General features: G+C 40.8%; 1 protein-coding gene across 1 annotated transcript in view; it reads left to right on the forward strand.

Annotated features, from left to right (window-relative positions):
* The first annotated feature begins 237 nt into the window (after nucleotides 1-237).
* Nucleotides 238-21,271, forward strand: part of LOC141778672 (semaphorin-7A) — a 46,883-nt gene continuing 25,849 nt past the window's right edge. The window contains exons 1-5 of the mRNA XM_074653062.1: nucleotides 238-664; nucleotides 9,310-9,449; nucleotides 13,570-13,632; nucleotides 17,542-17,637; nucleotides 18,019-18,124. Of these exons, the coding sequence (XP_074509163.1) occupies nucleotides 586-664; nucleotides 9,310-9,449; nucleotides 13,570-13,632; nucleotides 17,542-17,637; nucleotides 18,019-18,124 (484 nt within the window). The 5' untranslated portion in view covers nucleotides 238-585. The remainder of the gene's footprint in view (nucleotides 665-9,309; nucleotides 9,450-13,569; nucleotides 13,633-17,541; nucleotides 17,638-18,018; nucleotides 18,125-21,271) is intronic.

The following is a 21,271-nucleotide window of genomic DNA, read 5'->3' on the forward strand; positions in this document are numbered from 1 at the left end:
GTAGTCGTCCTGCATAATGCATAAGGATTGTCTATGTTGTTATGATTTTGGGTTTCAGTAGAAAATATGACATAAAATAATGTAAAAAAAAAAAACTGGAACCTGGAAGAGAAAATGATGAGATCCTCAGTGTATAGACAAAAAAACAAGATGAGTGACATGATTATAAAATATCTGTGGACATCATCGTTCACTATCAGCAACAGGTATGACGCCTAATACGCGCCTGTCATTATAAACCCAAAGTGAGGTGTTTTGTAGGCATTTTTTTGCAATCCCACTTCTCATTCCCTGCGTCCCTGCTGAGAGGCTCCACTCCTCTCTCTCTCTCTCTGCCTTTTGTTTCCGAGGTGGAGCCTGACACCCCGACTTCTCCAAACTGAACTGCCGGGCGAAGCAGACGGACCAGATAGGAGAGGAGGACCAGGACCAGCAGTCAGTCGGTGTGGATCAGATCTGATCTGGGACGCAGCAGCAGCAGATCGAGGAGGGACCAGAAAAGACGGCTGCAAAGGAAGAAGAAGAGGGATTTAGTGGAGCGCCTTTTTACTAACCGGCTACACACGGAAGAGCTTCAAGAAGAAGATGAATTCTTTCATCCTGCTGTCGCTTTGTGCAACGATTATCGCCGGGAAGTCACCTCGGCTGAAATTTATTCTGCACGGTAAGGCAGCTGTCTTTTTCTGGATCTGCTTTTTTACCATAAATCATCCAGCTTATTATTCATTATTTTATCAATTCATCTAATGTGTATGGTAGGTAATGAATCAATTAATGGGTGAATGGATGGAGGGATGGATGGATGGATGAACAGAGTTTAGTCACAAGGTGATGTAGCCAGTCATTTTCCAGTTCTCCTCATCAACCCATGGTGTTTTGCCCTTCCTTTGCAAAAGATGGACAAAACAGCACCAGTAATACTGGCAGGTCTACCTCTGGATGGATTAATCTCTTAAAACACTGCCCTCCCCCACTGACCGAGTAGTAAATTACGCGCTCCACCATCCAGGCCACGCACACACTGTTCACACTAGGCTATAACAGGATGAACATCTGGAGGGAAAAAAACCTCATTATGCTGTTATCATCTCAATGTTAACAACAGATCATGTGCAGAATATGACTTTTGTTTCTATTCAATTTCCAGGTTGAATTGTGTGCACACTGGCACTGTTGGCAAATCTGAATGATTTGGATCTGATTTGTGCAACTTGTGGCTTTTTCTGTTGGTCTTTTTTGGAAAACTTATGTATTCGCTTTATTTCAGTGCAAGCTCACTACATGCTCGTCTTTTAAATGGTTGCATCAGTTAGGAGGCATCTGTAGGCTTTAATTGGCTGCCGTCCCTCCATGGATAGGCTCACCTCCAGGCGCACTGGAATAAAAACCAGAGGCACTTAAAAAACAACCTATCCCCTTCTACCTTCTGGAGTAACATGGCGCCTCGTTCGCCCCTCAACACACTGCTATACCCTGCTGTAAACACCCGCATGCCACCGCTCGTTACTGTGAAATATGACTCTTTGGAGGTTGACACAGTCACTTGCAGAGCGTCCTTGCAGAGCTGCAATGCGGGCAGACACGAGCAGCTGCTTCTTCACACTGCAGCAGCAGAGGAGTCCAGCTCCAGGAAAGAGAGAGGGTTGCTGTATAGGGTACATATACATGCATTATGTACATTTACAAATATACAGACATGGAAAAAAAAAGGGGGTTGAAAGGAAGGGAGGAGGAGGGCATTGAATGGAAAATTCCAAGCCGACTCCTAGTTATCTATTCCACTCACGCCTTTTTACACCTAACACACACACACACACACACACACACACACTCCTCTAATGTATTCAGCAATCAGTATAGAGATGGGGGGCTGTGTGTCAAGTTATCTGTATCTGTATCCCTCCCCCTCCCTGCAGGATGAGCACAGTACAAAATGCACAAGTTGACGGCCCTTGTATGTGCAAGTCATATCAATCAAACTCGTTGTTATGCAATTGCAGTTTGAGCTATAAATGCCTGTCTTTAGGGGCATACACACACGCGCACACGCACACACACAGGTAGAAAACTGTCAAGAGGGAATCCATCAAAAGGTGCAGTTTTGAGCCTGGAGTGCAAAACCTTCCCAAGAAGAAGAAGAAGAAGAAGAAGCTGGAGCTGTTTTAGTCAGAGCTAGAGCTGTTTCAGCACCATGGACAGCTCTGAGGTCCTCAGAAGGCACAGGGTCCCCACAGAGCACGTTTAGTGCCAAATGAGGACATTAATGTGTACCTTCAAGGAACTTTTTCCAGGGCTATACAACAGAGATTTATGTGAAATAGGGTTTAGTGTTAAGGGGTTAAAGTTAGACATGCTGTGATGGCTGAGGTTACTGTATAGTTGATGCATTAAATTGCATTCATTTGGCAGACACATCTGTCCAAAGCTATTAAGATAATTGCATTGAACCTCAGTAGAAACAATATGTCATCGTAAGTGCATCCCTCCACAAAAAAACAACTTAGAGCATACTAGTACAATAAATTCTACCTTCCTGAAGGTTTTAATTTCCAACTGGTTAGACAGAATATTACTCCTCTCAGTCTACTACAATGCAGTTTAGCAACACCAAACTGCAGCCTCCAAAACGCCATCAACACCTACGTCAACGAAATGTGATTCTAATCTTAATGAAGGTAGGATTTATTGCAGGTCTGGTCCAATTAGACTGCAGTTGTCTTAGCCAGGTGTACTTAAACTGGAAACTGAGTGTAGGCCTATAGCCTGTATATGTGAATTAACAACATGGTCTCACTCAAAGGGCGTATAAACACCACGACATTACACAGACATTCTGTGTGTCATGATTACGCATTTTAGTCTTTTCACGTTATTTGTACGTTGTTTTTTGCATGTCATGCAAATGTCCACAGTTAGGTTTAAGCAAGAAAACCACTAACTTAGGTCCAGGCAAGAAATACACTTAGTCAGGGTTAGGGAAAACATCCTTGTTGGGCTTAAAATAAGTAATTAAACTAAGTAAAACGCGTAAAGAAACAACTAGCCCAACTACAGAAGATGCGCCACAAACGTCAATAAAAAACATGGGACAAACGTTACTAACGTAATTTACAAAACAAATCACTGGTCTCGAAAACGGGTCTTCTTGCTCTTTATACTACGTCACTAACTCTTGCTGTAGCATTTACTGCATTTGCAGAAGCATTTACATTGCAATCAGGACAGGATACATGCACACAAATGGCACGTGGAAATCGTACTCATTGCACGCTAAACGCCTTGGGCATTATAGTAGCACTTATACACCTTTTCGTTCAAACGGGCTGGAATTAAACTGTCATCAGGACATGAATTAGGCACATGCCAAAACGAACAAATGATAATGTGTGTGTATTTGGAATGTTTCCCATTCACATTACTCATAGACATTTCAGTCAATCATAACATACAAAATATTGATTAGCGCAGGTTTGATCAAAATAATAACACAAATAATGGTTAATATTTATAGATGCATGAGTGTGTGTGTAAAGTATGTTTGTTCAGGTATGAAAATATGAGAGAGGTTGGTCAAAGCGGGATGTTTTGTGTTTCTCCTTACTTCTTTAAAGGACTGATTAGGATTATGTAGTGAATAGGGTGAGACAAAATGTATCTGCCTTACTTTACTGTACATTATGTGCACTCACCTTCTTTTGAATAGGTCTGCTTGAGAGTGACAAGGATATCAGAGAGAAGCAAAGCAGAACAAACACAAGAAGAGGATCTAAATCAGAGACATAAAAGAGGAGAAAGAGGAGAGACATGGAGACAAACAGAAAGAAAGAGACAGAGAGCGTGAGTGAAGCACTGAAAGAGAGACAGCTCATCTCAAGACTTTGACATCTACGGCTACTTCCTAAATATCAAAACATTTTGCCAAAGTTCAGGCATTTGTCGTGTTGACCTTCTCTGCATTTGGAGGCCTGAACACCTCAACGCCTTATTGAACCATGAGCCTGATAGATTTTCTTGTCAAGTTCATAATGGAGGACCTTGAGGTCCATCTACAAAACAACTTTGCAGTGAAAGACTCCATGGAAATAAAATAGTAGCCATTATATCATGCCAGAACAGGAACACTTCAAAAGCTTCCAGATCAAAACCCCCTTTGACTTTGCCTCTGCTGTATTTTCAATATCCAGAATGCTTTATTTCTGTACAAGTGGAAACTATTCCCAAAAAATAATATCTACGCTTTACTACTCTTTAATTAGCACATTTCTTACTGCGATTAGGGATTTGATTCTTTAAAAGTGATTCACTAATTCGAACGTGTTTTAACTTCGTTCAAGGATTACATGCTCCTCTGAGGGGAAGGGAATGAAGCCATTTTTTGAAAAACAAGCTAAAAAACAAGGCTCTTTTTTTCTTGTTTCCTGAAAAGCTGACCTTTCGAAAATTCACCCATCAGCAACGATTAAATGTCCAAGGAAAAAAAAGAAAAAGATTCATGCTCACAGTTAGTGCGAAAGAGAAGTTAGTCATTCAAATTACATCCAGAATGTGACATTTCTAACATGTTCTCGCTCCCCACCCTCTAGCGTAACTTTTGGACGTGTCACTTTCCGCTCATTACATGCATGGTCTTTTTTCAAAACAAACTTCCGTATTCAGGAAACATATAATTTCCGCTCATTACATGCATACAGTCTCTTATAAAAAAAAACTTCCAATGTAGGTTTACTTAATTTTTAGATTTACCTCAGTGAGCTACCTCTGAGAAGTGAAGCCAATGCTGAATTGCCTTAAACTTGCATTATTTCTAATAGCCCGCAGGGGGCGACTCCTCTGGTTGCAAAATAAATCAGATTGTATAGACGTCTATGAGCAAATGAGCCCACTTCTCACTTGATTAATTACCTCAGTAAACATTGTAAACATGAGTTTATGTTCTCAATCACTAGTTTCAAGTCTTCTTCAATACAACATGATGTTCATTTAGTAGATTATGGTCCCATTTAAAGTTAAATAGACCATAAAGCGGGGTATGCTATAGGTAGTGGCTACCTTGTGATTGGCAGGTCGCCACCACAGAATTGTCCAGTCTGGGAGTTGTCCGTGTTTTCGTCTTAAAACTTTAACCCTTTCACAGTGTGTTTTCTGTTCATGAAAGTTAATTGTAACCTTTTTGGTCACCTGAAAATGTCTTATTCAGCTTCGGTTGTATTTAGCTCCACCCTCTTGTGTCATTTCTGGTTGCAAAAAAACTAAATGGCGATGGCCAAATAGCAAGAGGGCAACTGTAAAGAAATGCCAAACTCAAGGCTTTAAAACAGCAGTCCACAATGGGTAACGTCACGGTGACTACATCAACTTCTTATATACAGTCTATGGTTTACCTGCACAACAAAACTACTTGTTTAGGTCTAGGCAACAAAACTACTCGGTTAGGTTTAGGAAAGGATTGTGGATTGAATTAAAACCAGTAAGCTTACGTTTGTTATGTAAAATCACTACACGTAACGTCACTGCCCCAAGCGAGGGAGTTCAAGTATCTCGGGGTCTTGTTCACGAGTGAAGGTAAAATGGAGCGGGAGATGGGCAGGCAATACGGTGCAACATCAACAGTTATGCGGGCGCTGTATCGGACCATTGTGGTGAAGAGGGAGCTGAGCCCGAGGGCAAAAGCTCTCAATTTACCAGTCTATCATACCAGTTCCAACCCTCACCCATGGTCATGAGCTTTGGGTAGTGACCGAAAGAATGAGATCTCGGATACAAGCAGTCAAAATGTGTTTCCTTCGTAGGGTGGCTGGGCTCAGCCTTAGAGATAGGGTGAGGAGCTCAGACATCAGGAGGGAGGTGAGCGGAGTAGAGCCGCTGCACCTTCCTGTCGAAAGGGGCCAGCTGAGGTCGTTCGGACATCTGATCAGGATGCCTCCTTGATGCCTACCTTTGGAGGGTCACAATCTGGCCCCAGATAAGCGGAAGCAAATAGATGCATGGATGTACTACACGTAACTGCCTTTAGTAAAATACGAAAGTTACAGTCAGCGTTGACTGGGTTGGACACAAACAGCGGCCTCCTAGGTGAAAGTCCTGTGTTTGTTGGACCCGTCCAACCTCCCCTCCCTCCCACCCTACCCGTACATTCTCACTGTTTATACTGCGTCAGCTCCTCTGACTGTCTAACAGTCACACAGATGGGTTTACATTGAAGTTTCCCCGAAAGCCCAGTGCGCTCCGAACAGACGTTAAAGTGTACCTTGTGCATCAGTATGAGACGCCTACGGGCACTGATCAAACTGCGGTATTTGACGAATTGGGAGTGAGAACGGGTTGTCATTCCAGTTTTATATGTGTGACTCTTTTGAAGATGTGTTACGAAAGACATGGAATAAGACACTGTGAAAAGGACTGTGCATTCTGTTCCTCGTGAGTGTTTTAAGCTGTTTAAAGAACTGGGACAGCGTCTACGACAGTCAAGCACTTTGTCCAAGTGTTTGAGTTGCTATTGCTTAGGTGGTACTTTAAAGGTGCCCTGTGGAATTTTCTTTTAAACAAACAAGAGTTTGTTTGTGTGTTGCTCACCTAAACACATTGCGGTTGTCATTATTGTGTTTGAGCCTCGAGGCAGAAATCTTGAATGCATTTTCCTTCCTACTAAAATATGTGTCTAGCTACTTGCTGGCAGTCTTCTTCTTACTACTACCTGTAGATCAGTGAAATGGTGTCAATCCGTTGTCAGGAATGTGTATCACATCACCTTTGTGCATGTGCGTCCAGAGTGTGCACAAGAACAAATTAAATGGGGACCCACTCATGACTCACTCAAAACATTGCTCCCTAGTGCTACCAATGGTCAAACACTCCACAGAGTACCCTTAATAGGATGCTTTGCTAGGCATCCTCTGGTTAACATGAGCCAAGGTCTGTTACACTGTGTGATAGCCTCAACACAAATGATACAATGGCTTTAAAACTTGAAATGTAAATTGAATGTAAATTGAGACAGGTTGGATTAAGATATTGTCCGTCACCTCCATAGTTACCTTTTATCTCACGTAGCAAGCTACTATCTCGTTGAGCTCAGTTGTCTGTAAAGTCTTGTCAAATGTATTAAATTAAATAGGAAAGGGATAACAAGATATTTTAAAATGTTGCAAGCTGTTTGATTGGCCATTGGTCATTTTAGAGTGGTCAGTTTCCTGTCCAGGTCAAACCAGCTAATCATAATCAAACAGATTATCAAGACTCAATTTGAGTCAATGAAGCCTTTACAGCTTTGTCAAGTCACAATTTTAATAGTGTTTTTCACCAAAAAAACTAAACATTTTGCATGGTTTTAATCGGCAAAGTTTTGTGAAAGTAAGCACGCATGAGACATTACTTTATCATTAGTTCACCCTTGATTACTGTGACTCTGTTCAACTCAGCTCCTCGGAGACTGGTTTGTACGATATTCAGGAATGTTGAGTCCATCTGGAAACTGACTTTACGATGTTTAGGTATGTGAATGTGTTTAAAACAACCAGCAACATGAGCTGAGGGCAAGACACTAGTTTGTCCACATGGAAGGTCAGGATTGGAGAAAGAGTTTTTGCTTTGGCTAAGAGCCAATATATATCTGTTGGTATACTTTGCGAGCTACAGTGTTCCTCAATGACAGTAAAAATAATATACTGTATATGTTCTTACCTAAGCCATCAGCCACATTGGCCTTCCTCGTGCATCCTTTACTTCCTTATGAAGTGCAAGCATCATCAATTAGATTCCAGCCAATCAGAGGGGCCACTGTTTCCATAGAAACTTAGTTGGTTGGCTAGCAACCTGTACCAGTGATCACCACCACTTCATCCTGGCTTTGCTGTCAGACTGGATGTCTTTCTTTTGTTTCAGGGATGAGAAGAAATCATTACAAATACATTGTAACCAATAACCATGACTGTATAATCACATCTTGTCATTATTAGTGTAGCTATTTATTTGGAGACACAGCAAGCAAAATGCATCATTAGTTTGGAATTAAATTTTGAACTCAGGATGGATTTCTGTTGAAGATGAAAGGGAAAAATGAAAGCTTGTTTTCTGCTACTCAGATTTAATACAGCATTATTATTATGTTTCTACTCTATGTTGTCAGAAGCTCTAACAGGTGGCTGGTTGGTTTGCTTCAAAGCTTTTAAGCTTTTCAGACTGGAATTTTCTGAAATGTCTCTTTACAATATAAATGGGGAAATGTTCAGGAGCAAATGAAAGAAAAAAGGCTGGCAGGCCTATATGGAAGGACCTGAAACTTTGAAGTTTAATAAACCCATCTTTGAATTATGTAGCATTCAATATTAGACATGGCAGGTTTTTGGAGAACTCTTTTATATCTTCAAGATGACTTTCAGTACATATTCTGCATGTAACCACATCTTTTAAATAGATGCAGAGATTTGAATCTATTTTAAATGCAGACACAGTTGGAGTAAGTGTGAGTCTGATTGGATGGGTGAATCAGAAATGCCAAAGTGCACTTCTGAGACTTCTGGAGGTGTCCTGAGAGTAATTCAACCAAGCATATGTGATGGTGTTCGCCCACATGATTATTTCAGTGATATTTATGCTCCCACCAAATGCCCTTTTCGTCTAACACCCAAGCCTAAGACTCATGGTTTAATCTAAAGGGCAGCAACATGGGATCGAGTGTTTTGGTAAATCAAACCTGTTCATATCTAGGAGTCCTTGAGCTAGCTCCTATATTGACGCCAGATTAAATGTAGATTAAAATCCAGAGGTTTGGCTCTTTGCCATCAGGGCTTCGAGACTTTGATTCGACCTGCCTGAGGAGCTTAGCCCGGATAAATCTGGATCATCTTTTTAAATAACTTCCTGAAACTCAATTTTGCTTTCATGCATTGACCCTTTGTTATTGTGTTTGACCTCTACTTTATGAATCTTTTTTATTACCGTACCTTGTTTTTCTTTTTTTTTTACTTGAGCTGTCAATCAGCTGATTTGATTGATTTCCTATAATTTGGAAATTGCTTTTTAACCGTGATTGGAAAAATGCTGTATATATTCTTCTTCCCTCATTCTTCATTAGTCACAGCAGAAGTAGTGTTAAGTTATTGAAATCCAAAATGGTTGCTGTTGTTGTTTTTTTGTCTTGTTTTTAGAATTAATTTAATTGAATTTGGTTCATTTATATTAACTTTATTACCAAAGGGCACATTTGCATTGCACAAACTGAAAAAAATTGACAATTAAAACAACAATGTACTCAAGGAAAGCGCCTGTCTGCCAGCTCATCTCTCTAATATACTTTGTTATGATCCACAGAGCCCTCCAGGTTCCACTTCAACAAACCTGAGAACTACATCAGCATGTACCACCAGGAAGGGAGCGACACGCTGTACGTGGGCGGCCAGGCGATGGTCTATGTGTTGACGTTCAACAACAGAGGGGTCCGCGACCTGCAGGTATGCTTTACTTTTAGCTGCGTTTGCTGTCTTGTACGCCTTACACTCTGCTTTGGGGAGTTTAATCTCTCAGCTCCAGACTGTCTTCTGTAATGGGCAACCACTCCTACTGCCGATTAGAGGAGTTATAAAAGATCAGTTGCCAACCAGTTGAAATATTAACTACTGTCTTTAAATCAGTCCACTTCAAAAAACACTTTGGCAACCAACCAGTGTTTGGAGGTGCTGATCCTACATAAATCTTAAGGTAAAATAGGCAGCAGGGACCTAAAGGTTGAGTTAAAGGCTCTTTTCCCTTATGTTGGTCTGATTAAACCTCCCCTCAGGTCTGCTTGGGCATGTACAGTGTGTGTTTGATTGACATCTCCAAAAGTAAGGAAATCATTGCAGCACACAAGTGTCAGGCAAGGCAAAACTGAAACTCTCATAACAAATCAAGGATCCAACAAAGACTGAACTGAAAACCAGGACTTAAATACAAACTGATCTGACGAGAGGATGAAGTGCAGGTGAAGAGATGTGCGGAGAAGCTCAGGTGAGGGGAATGAGGTGATTAGGCTGAGGAATGGGCAGGAAGCTGATTGGCAGGGGAAAAACACTGGGAACAAGAAAGGAGCTGATTGCCTGGGAAGAACTAACGAGGCTGATTCAGAGGAAGTGTGTCGATGGGCAAAGGAGGGAAAGCCAGTACAGGAACACAGGAGGAAAAACAAAGTACAGGAAACCCAAAACAAAGAAAAATACTCAGTCCAGTCTACAAAAAGTCTGAGGGCATCTGGACACAGTGCCAGACTGACACACAAATAACTTTAACGAAACATACTGTAACTTTTTACTAGGGCTGTCAAAGTTAACACGATAATAACATGTTAATGCAAAATCATGTTAACGCCACAAATTTCTTTAATGCATTAATGCATCTTGCATTTTTTTTGGTTGTAGCGGGCTCAGTTTTAAAGCTAGATTGAAGATGCTGGTATGATATGTATATGTATATGATATAACTAGAAACTGGAAGAAATCCATTAGCAACCATGTCATACTAGCTTGTTGCAAAGGAGGTGACATAACACTCCAAACTTAGGCTAAACGTTGGCGAGCAAAAACTGGCATGGGCATTTTTAAAGGGGTCCCTTGACCTCTGAACTCAAAATATGTGAATTAAATTGGGTTCTATGGGTACCCACGAGTCTCGCCTTTACAGACATGCTCACTTTATGATAATCACATGCAGTTTGGGGGCAAGTCATAGTCAAGTCAGCACACTGACACACTGACAGCTGTTGTTGCCTGTTGGGCTTGAGTTTGCGATGTTATGATTTGAGCATATTTTCTATGCTAAATGCAGTAATCACGATCAACTTTGGACAATCATGTGATTGCGATTAAATATTTGAATAGATTGACAGCCCTACTTTTAACTTTTCAGTTTGTGTATGGATGAAACAAACAAGCTATGTGTTGGTTGGTGTGTTTTTGAACTTTGGAGAGAGCCAGGCTAGCTGTTTTTCCTGCTCCCAGGTTTAGGGTTATTACAAACCCTGTTTGCCAGACTGCTGGAGGACAACAAATATAGGTGCCCTCCTGCTGTGAGGGTGACCCAGTGAGCCAGAGAGGGTAGAAGAGAGAGATGAGACTGCTGGCCTGCCGCTGACCCAGTTCAGCAGCTGAGGGCAGAGGAAGTTTGGTCATGCATACATTAATGAAGCTACATATATCCCTCCCTGTGAGGAAAGAAAACATCATTCACTGAGCTAATAATGTCAACATAAGCTCAAAATTACACAGTGCGTGGGTTGCAGTGTCAGCACTGACTAGCCTGACAAATCGAAGAGACTGTAAGCTTGATGTTTCATCCAAACATGACTATGCCCAATTTTTCAGAATGATTGCAGACTCAGAGTTGGGTTTCCCTCAGTGGAGACAAAAAGACAGGTGGAAAAACAGCGATTCGCTGATGTGTTTGGCATTGAAGGACTATTCTGATGGTGTGTTTATCTCATTCACACACTTAAGTGACAGGATGTCAGGAGTTATTTCCAGTGCAGGTTAGTTCAGTGAAGCATGATGGTAGAAAAATAACAATTTTCAATTCTCAAAAACAGCAGCAGTAGACATCAGCCACACAGCATGGGAGAGTGAGGGATTCTTTTGTGAGATTCAACAATTGTAGTAGGAAACACTTATTATTAAAGGGTCACTAAACTCAGTTATCTATTTTGCAATGGAGAAACAATGCGTGTTTGACTGAGGGGCACCACGCTCAGCAGTTTTCTCACAAGGATAAGTTCATTCTGCCTTGTCATTCCTCTTTGTATCTATTGGTCTCTCCACATACATGTACTGAGAACATATAAGAAGTGGACATAGTCACCGTCAAAGAGTATAGAACCAAAGACTCGAAACCCTGGTGCTTTTTGACAACAGCCATTTTGGACTGAAAATGCCAACGAGTTTCTGGCGATGGATGTAAAAAGAGACGTCTTTAAATCAGAGGAGAATTTTTATTTTTCGAGGTAAATCGACTTCCCAGTAGAAAAACTTAAATAGCCCTCATTTAAATCATTATGTCCTAAAAGTTATAAAATTCACTAATTGCCGATTCCAGAGTTTAGTCCACGCCTATATGACATATCGGGTTCTGCCAGCTTCCTGCTAGCTGCATGCGACTGTAATAATGGATATATTGGCTGTAATTCATCACTTTTATCATCTTATAATACACCCATGGGCTGTATGCTGTAAGGTTGTACCGTGGTGGATGTAGCAACATCTCTGTTCCCAAACAACCGGCTATTGGCCAGTAGCTAGTAGCGCTAGTAGCATGACATAAACATAATTTAATGTAGTTGTAGGCTATTTACTAACACGCAGTGCAAAAGCACAGGACACATCCTCTTATACATCCATGGTCTGTGGTCTATTGGACATTGATTTTGGAGGTCCTTGAGATGAAAAAGATTGAGATTACTCTCAAAATCTGTGTGCTGGATTTTTCTAACTTCCATTTGTGCCGATCACTCACTTGATGCTCCTCTGGGAAGCGGCCGGGCGAAAAGTTTAATAAATAAATAAGTAAATAGTTATAATAGTATGCATATTTATAATATTTTTATTATTCAACACAAGCCATTTCGGTAGAGGCGTTAAATATGACAATAGAATAGAAATAATTTTGTTTTATTATTGTAAGGGACTTTGTAGGCGGATGTTTTACTGGCGTCCGGTAGTCACTTTCAGTCCAAAATGGCAGAAGCGTAGCTCTGCTGCTGGACTCCGATGTTGCAATGGAACGACCAATTGACTTTCACTTCTTAGCAAGATACATTCTTTGGTCACGGGTACATCACCCATTTATTTGCGGACTACGGTTTTGAAGCTTTGAGTTCGATATTTTGGCCGCCGCCATCTTGGTTTTTTGCAACCAGAAGTGACACAAGAGGGTGAAGCTAAGAACAACGGAACGCTGAACAAGACATTTTTAGGCTACCAAAATGTTATTATTAACTTTCATGAACTGAAAACACACTGTGAGAGGGTTAGAGTTGTAAAACGAAAACACTGACAAATCCCAGACCAGACAACACCATGGTAGCGACGTGTCAATCACAAGGTAGCCACGCCCTAAAGCATACCCTGCTTTATGGTCTATTTGACTCTAAATGGGACCATAATTTACTAAATGAATATCATGCTGTATTGGAGAAGACTTGAAACTATAGATTGAGACCATAAACTCATGTTTACAATGTGCAACCAGGGGAGTCGTCAGGGGGATGGCCATTAGAAAGAATGCAAGTTTGAGGCACTTCCGCATTGGCTTCACTTTTTCGGAGGGTGCCGTCTGACTTGGAGCAACACGTTCATGGCTATTCTTTTGGGGGTTGTTGAGAGGAATTTGGGGAAATGTGAAGTACAGGAGGCAGGTCGTACACAGGATGTAAATGACAAATTGAATGAGAAAATAAATCCTTGAATGCAGTGAGTGGTGTTAGCTAAGAAAGTAGATGTTTTCTGTGAGGATTGTGTTTTAGCAGCTGCAGCAAGGTCACAGTTTTCTTGCTGAAACAGGGCAGTGTATAAGAACTTGGCACAAACTGAACAGTCCTTCCTCCCACAGATCCCAGCGGCATCGGACCAGACTGCAATTGATACTTGCAAGGCAAAGGCTGCACCACTCGAGGTAGAAATGCATCCTCACCGACAGCTCCTCCATCACTTCTGCAAAGCATTCTCCTACCCCATCACTGTATTATCATCGATGCCATCATGTTTGTCATCATCATCTTCTTCATCATCATCTGAAGTTGCACTACAGTGAGGTTAGTTCTACAATGTTCAGTTTTAATTCAGCTATTTAGGTTCATGACGTGCAATAAAGAGAAATATATGCATAAATAATGGTAATTTATAATATATGAGATAACATTACACGCGAGACAGCTTCACCTAAAACAAACACAGATGGGTAATCTGTTGATAATTGGAGTGCATAATTCCATCGAGAGACAATATTGTATTCATCTCTTGGTATTCTCTCAACCTGAAATAAGCCTAAGAGTGTGGGGGAGCTTCAACTTAATGCGAAATGCTCCGAGGCTCAGGAATAATCTTAAGAAGTAGGATACAGCGCTACTTGATATGCTGACTGTCATAGAAAATAAAGAAATCCAAATGACAAAAAAGGTGCCTGGCAAGAGAATGTCTTGGTATTTAAAGGTTGCACTTTTTATTACCAAGACCATCTTCACCATTGTACATCAATCAATAATTTCCACATTCATTTTGACACTGCTTTATAATTACAGGAAATTAAGATCATTGAAACACATTTTCCATTTATTCTCAGGGTTAACTTCTGCTTTTGCTCATTAGCTCAAAAAATAATTAATTTCCGCCTCTAGAGCCAAATTTAATACTTCAGATACTTCAGAAATATGACTATGCTCTCTACCATAATGTTAACACTTAAAACCAAATTATACTCTCAGCATCTTTATAGCCACGGGGGTCATGTCTGCAAGGCATCACTTAGTAATATGTACCAAGTGTCTATATGTGTCCTCTGTCTTCTGGAGTATATCATGAGCAAGCCCACAGATAGAGGACCAGGGTGTTGCTATGAGGCCGTTTTGTGGTGTAGGGGCCACAGTCAATATTGCAGGTCACATGGTGCCCACTGGCCCAAAAATACTTTTCCCATACGCAATCCATACAGAAAGAGTGGATGTGGATGACCGTCCCCATTTTGGTTTTTGGCCATCGCCATCTTGGTTATTTGCAACCAGAAGTGACACGAGAAGGTGGAGCTAAGTACAACCAAACCAATTTTTTAGGGGACAAGAATGTTACAATTAACTTTCATAAACTGGGCCCAAACACATGGAACAAATTACAGCATTATGTGTCTTGGATTTGGAGCTCCGCACCACGTCCAGTCTGAACAACGCAATCGGTTAACATGGGCAGCGCTTCGTGGCACTTTCGCCTCCTGTGTGAACCCGGCTTTAGGGTTAGCATTAATATCTTGAGATGACTTGTCTTGAGAAACTTCAGTTTGGATTTCAATAGATGATTCCTTGAGTTTGAGTGCTCACAGCAGAAAAGAAGTGACACCTTGCTTAAAAGCACTGTTGATCTATTTGTAATGTCAGTGCTTCAAAAGCTGCCAATTATCTTCATATCATATTTACTGTAGCTGTATCAGAGGCTACATACAGCTGCTCAGAGCCCTTCAGTGTCCAGCCCACCAATGTCTGCCAGGACTGTAAACTGCAGTCAGGTTTAACAACGGAGTGTTATTCCTATTCTCTGTTAAGGCAGCATGTTAACTGAAGTCTATTTTGACAACCATGAGCAGGTTGCCATCAGGACAAGAGCATTTTTGCATTTCAATTGGCTAGGAATTCTACCATTTCAATATTTCTACCCATATCTAATGTAAGCTAAAACCCATCACAGTTGTGAGAAAACATCAAAGAAAAGTGTTGCTGGGGTTAAGGCACAAAACAAAGAGGGCACTGTCTTCCCTGCATAAACAGACCTAAAGCTTCCAGAGAGTCTGGCAGTGGCAGATGGTGGAAAATCAGAACGTAATGAGAGACACAGTAAATGTTACCTAATAAAGCCAATGGCGCCGAAAAAGGGGAATGAAGGTCAAGAGGCAACATATTTCAGTGATAGGACAGCCATGAGGTTCGGTAAAAACATTTCCCCTAGATGATAGACAGACTGTATTTATAACTAAATCCATGACAGCTTCAGTTTGTCCAGAACACACAGTCCCCAAAAGCTGAGCCCATGGAGCAAATACACTGAAGGCAAATATGGTCCAGGTTGAACACAACAATAACAAAATGTAGATGCTTGAGGATTCTGCAAAACTACATATTACGTTCAATGACAAAGTATTTTTATGTCTGTGCCAATGTTTTTAGAAATCTTGCTTTGTACAATAATTGATGCATGGCAACTACAGTTGTGGTCAAGGTTTGGGTGTAGTTGTGGTTAGGCAACAAGAAACACTTGGTTAACACTAGGACCACCATACGTCGTGGTTCCAAAATTTGAATTATTCTGTCATTGTGTCGTTGTATGATATGTTTCCCTCCTGCCCTGACTTTTCCTAAATACCTATTCTGTACATGCCTGTATTGTCATTTTGATCGAATAACATTTGGAAAACATGACAAAAGCCCCCTTTAGTAGCAAGGAGTAGCGGCAATTAGCGTTGGCACTCTCCTCTGACTTTCCTCCGGCAGCCGAATTGATGCATTTGCATAATGGCTGAGGAAAGACTGATGCTATAATACATGCCTGCATGCCAACCCCAACCTCCATTCCCTTACTGTCCTTGCTACGTTAAGGAAGCACTACTTCCTGCACTGGCACTAAATGTTGGCTTTGGACATAAATCACGAGGTGCAGAATCATTAAATATGCATGTAACTCCTACGGGTACTGGGATGGTATTCCAATGAGCATTGTTTGTTAGCAGTGTTGAGAGCTCCTTGCCAAGCAGTGCAGTAAAAAAACACAACATCACACGAATTTGAGACCAGCTTTAGCCTGATCAAAAATGATGCTACCAAAGAAGACATTGGTTTGAGATTGAAATTGAGCTATTGGCCCCGGTAAGACTCACACTCATCTGTTATTCTTCCAGATAGCATACTGCAGACCTTGTTTCAAACAAATTCTAATGTTGTAATCTCAGTCCTACATTTTAGTGTGGGCCACGTAAAATCACTTAGCAAACATGCCCAAACTCAAAGTATTTCTCTCAAGAACACAAAGTAAAAAAGTGTACACTCACACACAGATTACCCAGCCCACCCACTCGCCTACACATCCACCTACAGATCCACCTACACAACCACCTACACACACTTACACAAGCTCTGGCCCTGCTTTTTGGACTTAGTGATGTACTTCCTCCGTCTCCAGTTTCTACTGGCCTTGTTTTCATCAGAATTTGTTTTTCTAAAAAGCACTTTTTTGTTAAAGATAAACGACAACAAACATGAGTCAACATGAGCACCGCCGGGACCTAAAATCAGAATTTACCCCTTTAGGTTGTACTCATTCATTTTCATCCAACATCCAGTAATGCCTTTGAGATAGCAGTCCATTTTCTGTACTCAATGAATAAGTGATGCATATGGAGTATAGCGGTGCTGTACTGCAGGGCTAAGCCTCCTGTGTGCTGTCTGCCAAAAATGTTCAGAGCATGGATTGCTTCCAATTTTTCTTAAATCTCTCTCTCTCTGAGCAATCCGCTTTTGCTCTAGTAATCTGTTTTATGTTGTACTCTTGCTTTGTTTCTCTGTCCCTCAACTCCACCTTCCTCTCTTCCTCTGTTTGTTATTCTCAGTCCCTTGGTCTTGTCTTGTTTTTTCTCTCCCTTTGTGCTGCCTCTTTCTTTTTTAATCACCTTTTCACATATTCTCCATAGTCTCCAATCTCATTTCCCCCTCTGTCTCTCTGTGTCTTTAATCCCTCTCCCAATCTGCACATTTTTCTCCCTTTCCCTCTTGCTTCTGCCTGATTTTATGCCTTTGTCACTTTCTTTTACTGCCTCTTTCTCTCACAGCTGGAGTGTGATAATTTCATCACCGTCATTCAGAAAGTAAACGACACAATAATAATATGTGGAACAAATGCTGGAAGCCCCAGGTGCTGGATGCTGGTAAGAGCTTCTTCAGACATATTCATTGAAATGCTGTATTGTATCTTATTATGCAGGCACTGCAAATGTCCCACTTCTATTGGTTGCAGCTGCTCTTCAAGTCCAAACAGTCTCAAGATCAATTGTAATTAGCATTTATTTATGTGCTCACTTATTTCTTCTGCTAGTTAGATGAAGGCCGGGAGTTATTTATTGCCATGGAGGATGTTTTCACTCAGTAATAAATGTGTGCCCCCATGGATAAGATACAATCTTCTAAACCCTGTGTGGTGACAAACAGATAACTGAGTGTTGGGTCTTGGGGTAGCAAACTGTAAAATGAAAAGTGTTTAAAATGCCAGACTTCCTCCAGGCTCAAACATTTCCTCCGTCTCCCGGCAGGTAAATGACACTGTGCTGACTGATGTCCAGGGCAACGGGCAGATAGCGTCTGCCTCTGACATCTCCCCACCATACCCTTCCCAGAGGTCCATCAGCTTGCCTGCAGGTAACAAACTCGAAAAAGAAATCCTGCTTGCTGGAGTTCATGATTCACTGGGTGGAAAAAGAATAAAATCTTACAAAAATATATATTCTTCATGGTTTAGTATCAGCAAGGGAAGACACTGCTATGAAACATTCTTGACAAAGAAGAGTTGTGTTGTTGCCAGTGAACCTGATGAACCTCATAATCAGCAGCTGGAGACAGATTACAGATGACCTTAGTTAAAGTATTTGGCTCCTGTGTGGGTAAGAGCACGGTCACACATGCGCAATGCAGGCGAGTGACCATTGCCTGCTGAGGCGATATTCGTGCTGAATGTGGGTGGTGCCAAGTGGGGTCAACCACACACACACAAACATCTTTGCTTTTGGTTGAGGCTGCAACTTCGCCGATCAAAGTTCACCAAAGTTGAACTCCAAGATGCAAATTTGCCACTGAAAGTGAATGTTTTATTCGCCTCTGCACTCGCATAAAAAGAAAGTGAACGTGAGGCGAATATAGACCAATTTTAATTTCACACACATGTGACCGTAACATAAAGCTGAAAGACTGGTAGCTTAAAGCTTATTTGATTGGATGATATGAACCAGATTCCATTCCCTCTTGAATTCAGAGCTGATAGGATTCGGGTCACATCAGCATGCAAACGTGCAATTACCTTGCAAGTTGCCACGATTCTAGTAGCTCAATGCTGGAAACTAGCTATCAAGCGAGCCACAACAGCTATAGCTATCTAAGTGGTTTGCTACCCCACCAAGCAAAAACACAGCACACTGAAGAACTCATGGCATTTAACCATCAAATTCCACAATGAGAATGTCCTCCAAAGGAAAAGTGACTATGATCTCTCTGAACCCTAAGTCATCTTTAACATTTAAAATAACTTTCTCAATTGTGCAAAGAAATTTTAACTTCACTTGAGTTTTTTTTTTTCCTTTTACGAAAAAGAGTTGATGCGCTAAATGGATTATGGAAACGCCTTTACTGAATAAATTCTGACATAGCGAACATTTAACTCATATGACTGATCTGCTGTCGGCGTCTTTGTCACCGGACAGCATGAAACATGACCAATACTAGCTAACATAAAAGAACAACTACAATTTGCCCAATTGAAATAAATTACAGATGACCTCTCTCCATTTTTCTCTCGTAGATGGTTAGATGGTAGATGTTTCTGATTCTCAACCTCTGCTTCTTCTTCTACTCTGTTTACGGGCGGATTACAGCCGTGTGTAGCCTATAGCGCCAACTTCTGACAAAACTACATTGTAGTTAGTGTACTCCAAACCAGTTGTTTGAAATGCGTATTTCTATTTTTCGACATTTCAAAAGTTTGCTTCAAATTTCCTTGTAAATTTAATGGAAACTTGACTAGTGATTTGTAATGATTTTTGGAGACACCAAATAATGTCTTACACAATAATAACACTTACGTGGGTCTGTTTTGGAAGGCATTTACAACCGATAAATTTGTTGATCACAACTGGCCGCAAAAGTCATACAAAGCAATATTTTAACTTAGAAGTATAAAGGAATTTAGGCAAAACGATAACTTCTTCTATTTTTGGACAGTGGCGATTTGCATATCAAAATTCAAGTAGAGCTCGGTTGCCACAAGGAAAGCCTCTCAATGTGATTATTCCACTCAAAAGACCAGTATGACCAGGCCCAAATACAAGGAGTCAAAGTCATCATTACTTTAGGAAGTAACAAATGAGGATGAGTTAAAGAATGGACTCCTTACGGTGTCACTGAGCTCCCTTTTGTAAGAGTGAGTGTCGCAATTTCAAAAGTCTCACCTTTTTTACCAAAGGTGTCACTTTTTGAAATATCTTATTTCTGAACAAAGCCGTCTTCAACTCTTTATATTAACTTTGCTCATTTGAGTGGAGAGCAGCAGAGCGACACTTGTGAGTCCCGAGAGTGATCTGTCTCTTATTATCACTCTCTATTCATAACATGCAAATGAGGAGGTGCTTTTATCGAAAGTACCTCACAATGTTTTAAAGAGCCAGTCCTCTACAATATTTACTTTAATAAATCATGTAGTACTTGGCTGAAACATATGTAGGCCAATTTTACCTTAAACAAGATCTAATGTGTTACCTATTACTGAAAATAAAGTGCCATACTAATTGGCAAATATCTGCAATGAAAAACTCTTGTGGTTAGAGTAAATGTTTGGGGAGATTGTTCTTGTGTTTTCACTTTGTACATCACGATATTCTTCAAATAATTAAACTGAGGAAAATCATTTTTGAGTTACAAAACCTTCACGGGTGTGAGTAGCTTTTTAATCAGCATTACAATAAAAGGAGCCACACTTAAGTGAAGGCTAATGAGTGAATGAAGCAATTCACTACACGGTTCAATCAAAGTCCTTATCTATCGGTGTGAGAGCTTTGCTCTACAGTATTAGCTGCATAGAGAAGATAACTTTATTAATCCTTCTTGGGGAAATTCAACTTTCAAGAGAACTGGACAAATCAAGTTTGAAGCGATACTGCAATCGCATCAGTTTTATTTAATTAGCCCCAAATCACACATTTGTCTCAAAAGGCATTATAATGTGTTTACAACACCTTCTATCCTCAGATCCTCGATTCAGATATAGAATTACTCTACCCGGAAACCTTAAGAAGAGCAGCAACACAGTGCCAATATGACCCGAGGTTGGTCAAATAGATTTTATTACTGTGCCTCAGCAGATCATATATGTAATTTGTCAAGTGTAACATCACCAAGGGATCACACCACCCTGAGTGCCAAGCACACAAGAGTCAGCCATCTGCCGTCGTGCATTCACATGGAAAAATCCATGCAAAACATTGCTAAAATGGAGCTGTTGCACAACTGACTGCACAAACAGATTCAGAAATAATTCAGTTTTACAGACTCCTGGATGCTAAAGAGAAAAGAAAGATGGTAGGGCTGTGTAAACTCTACACATTTTTTTCTCTACCTGTCCACTGATGGTTTTGATCAGACTGACAAATCCTTAAAAATGGGACCAGCTGTGGTATGCAAGTATGTGCCCTGCAGGTTTAGTTCACTTCCATTACTCCCGAGTTGAGGTGCATACACACAGGCTGGGGCAGGATTACGTGGAACGGCGTTACATAATGAGGAGACACACATTTTGCAAAA

This window comes from Sebastes fasciatus, chromosome 12, assembly GCF_043250625.1.
Source record: "Sebastes fasciatus isolate fSebFas1 chromosome 12, fSebFas1.pri, whole genome shotgun sequence".
Taxonomy (NCBI): Eukaryota; Metazoa; Chordata; class Actinopteri; order Perciformes; family Sebastidae; genus Sebastes; species Sebastes fasciatus.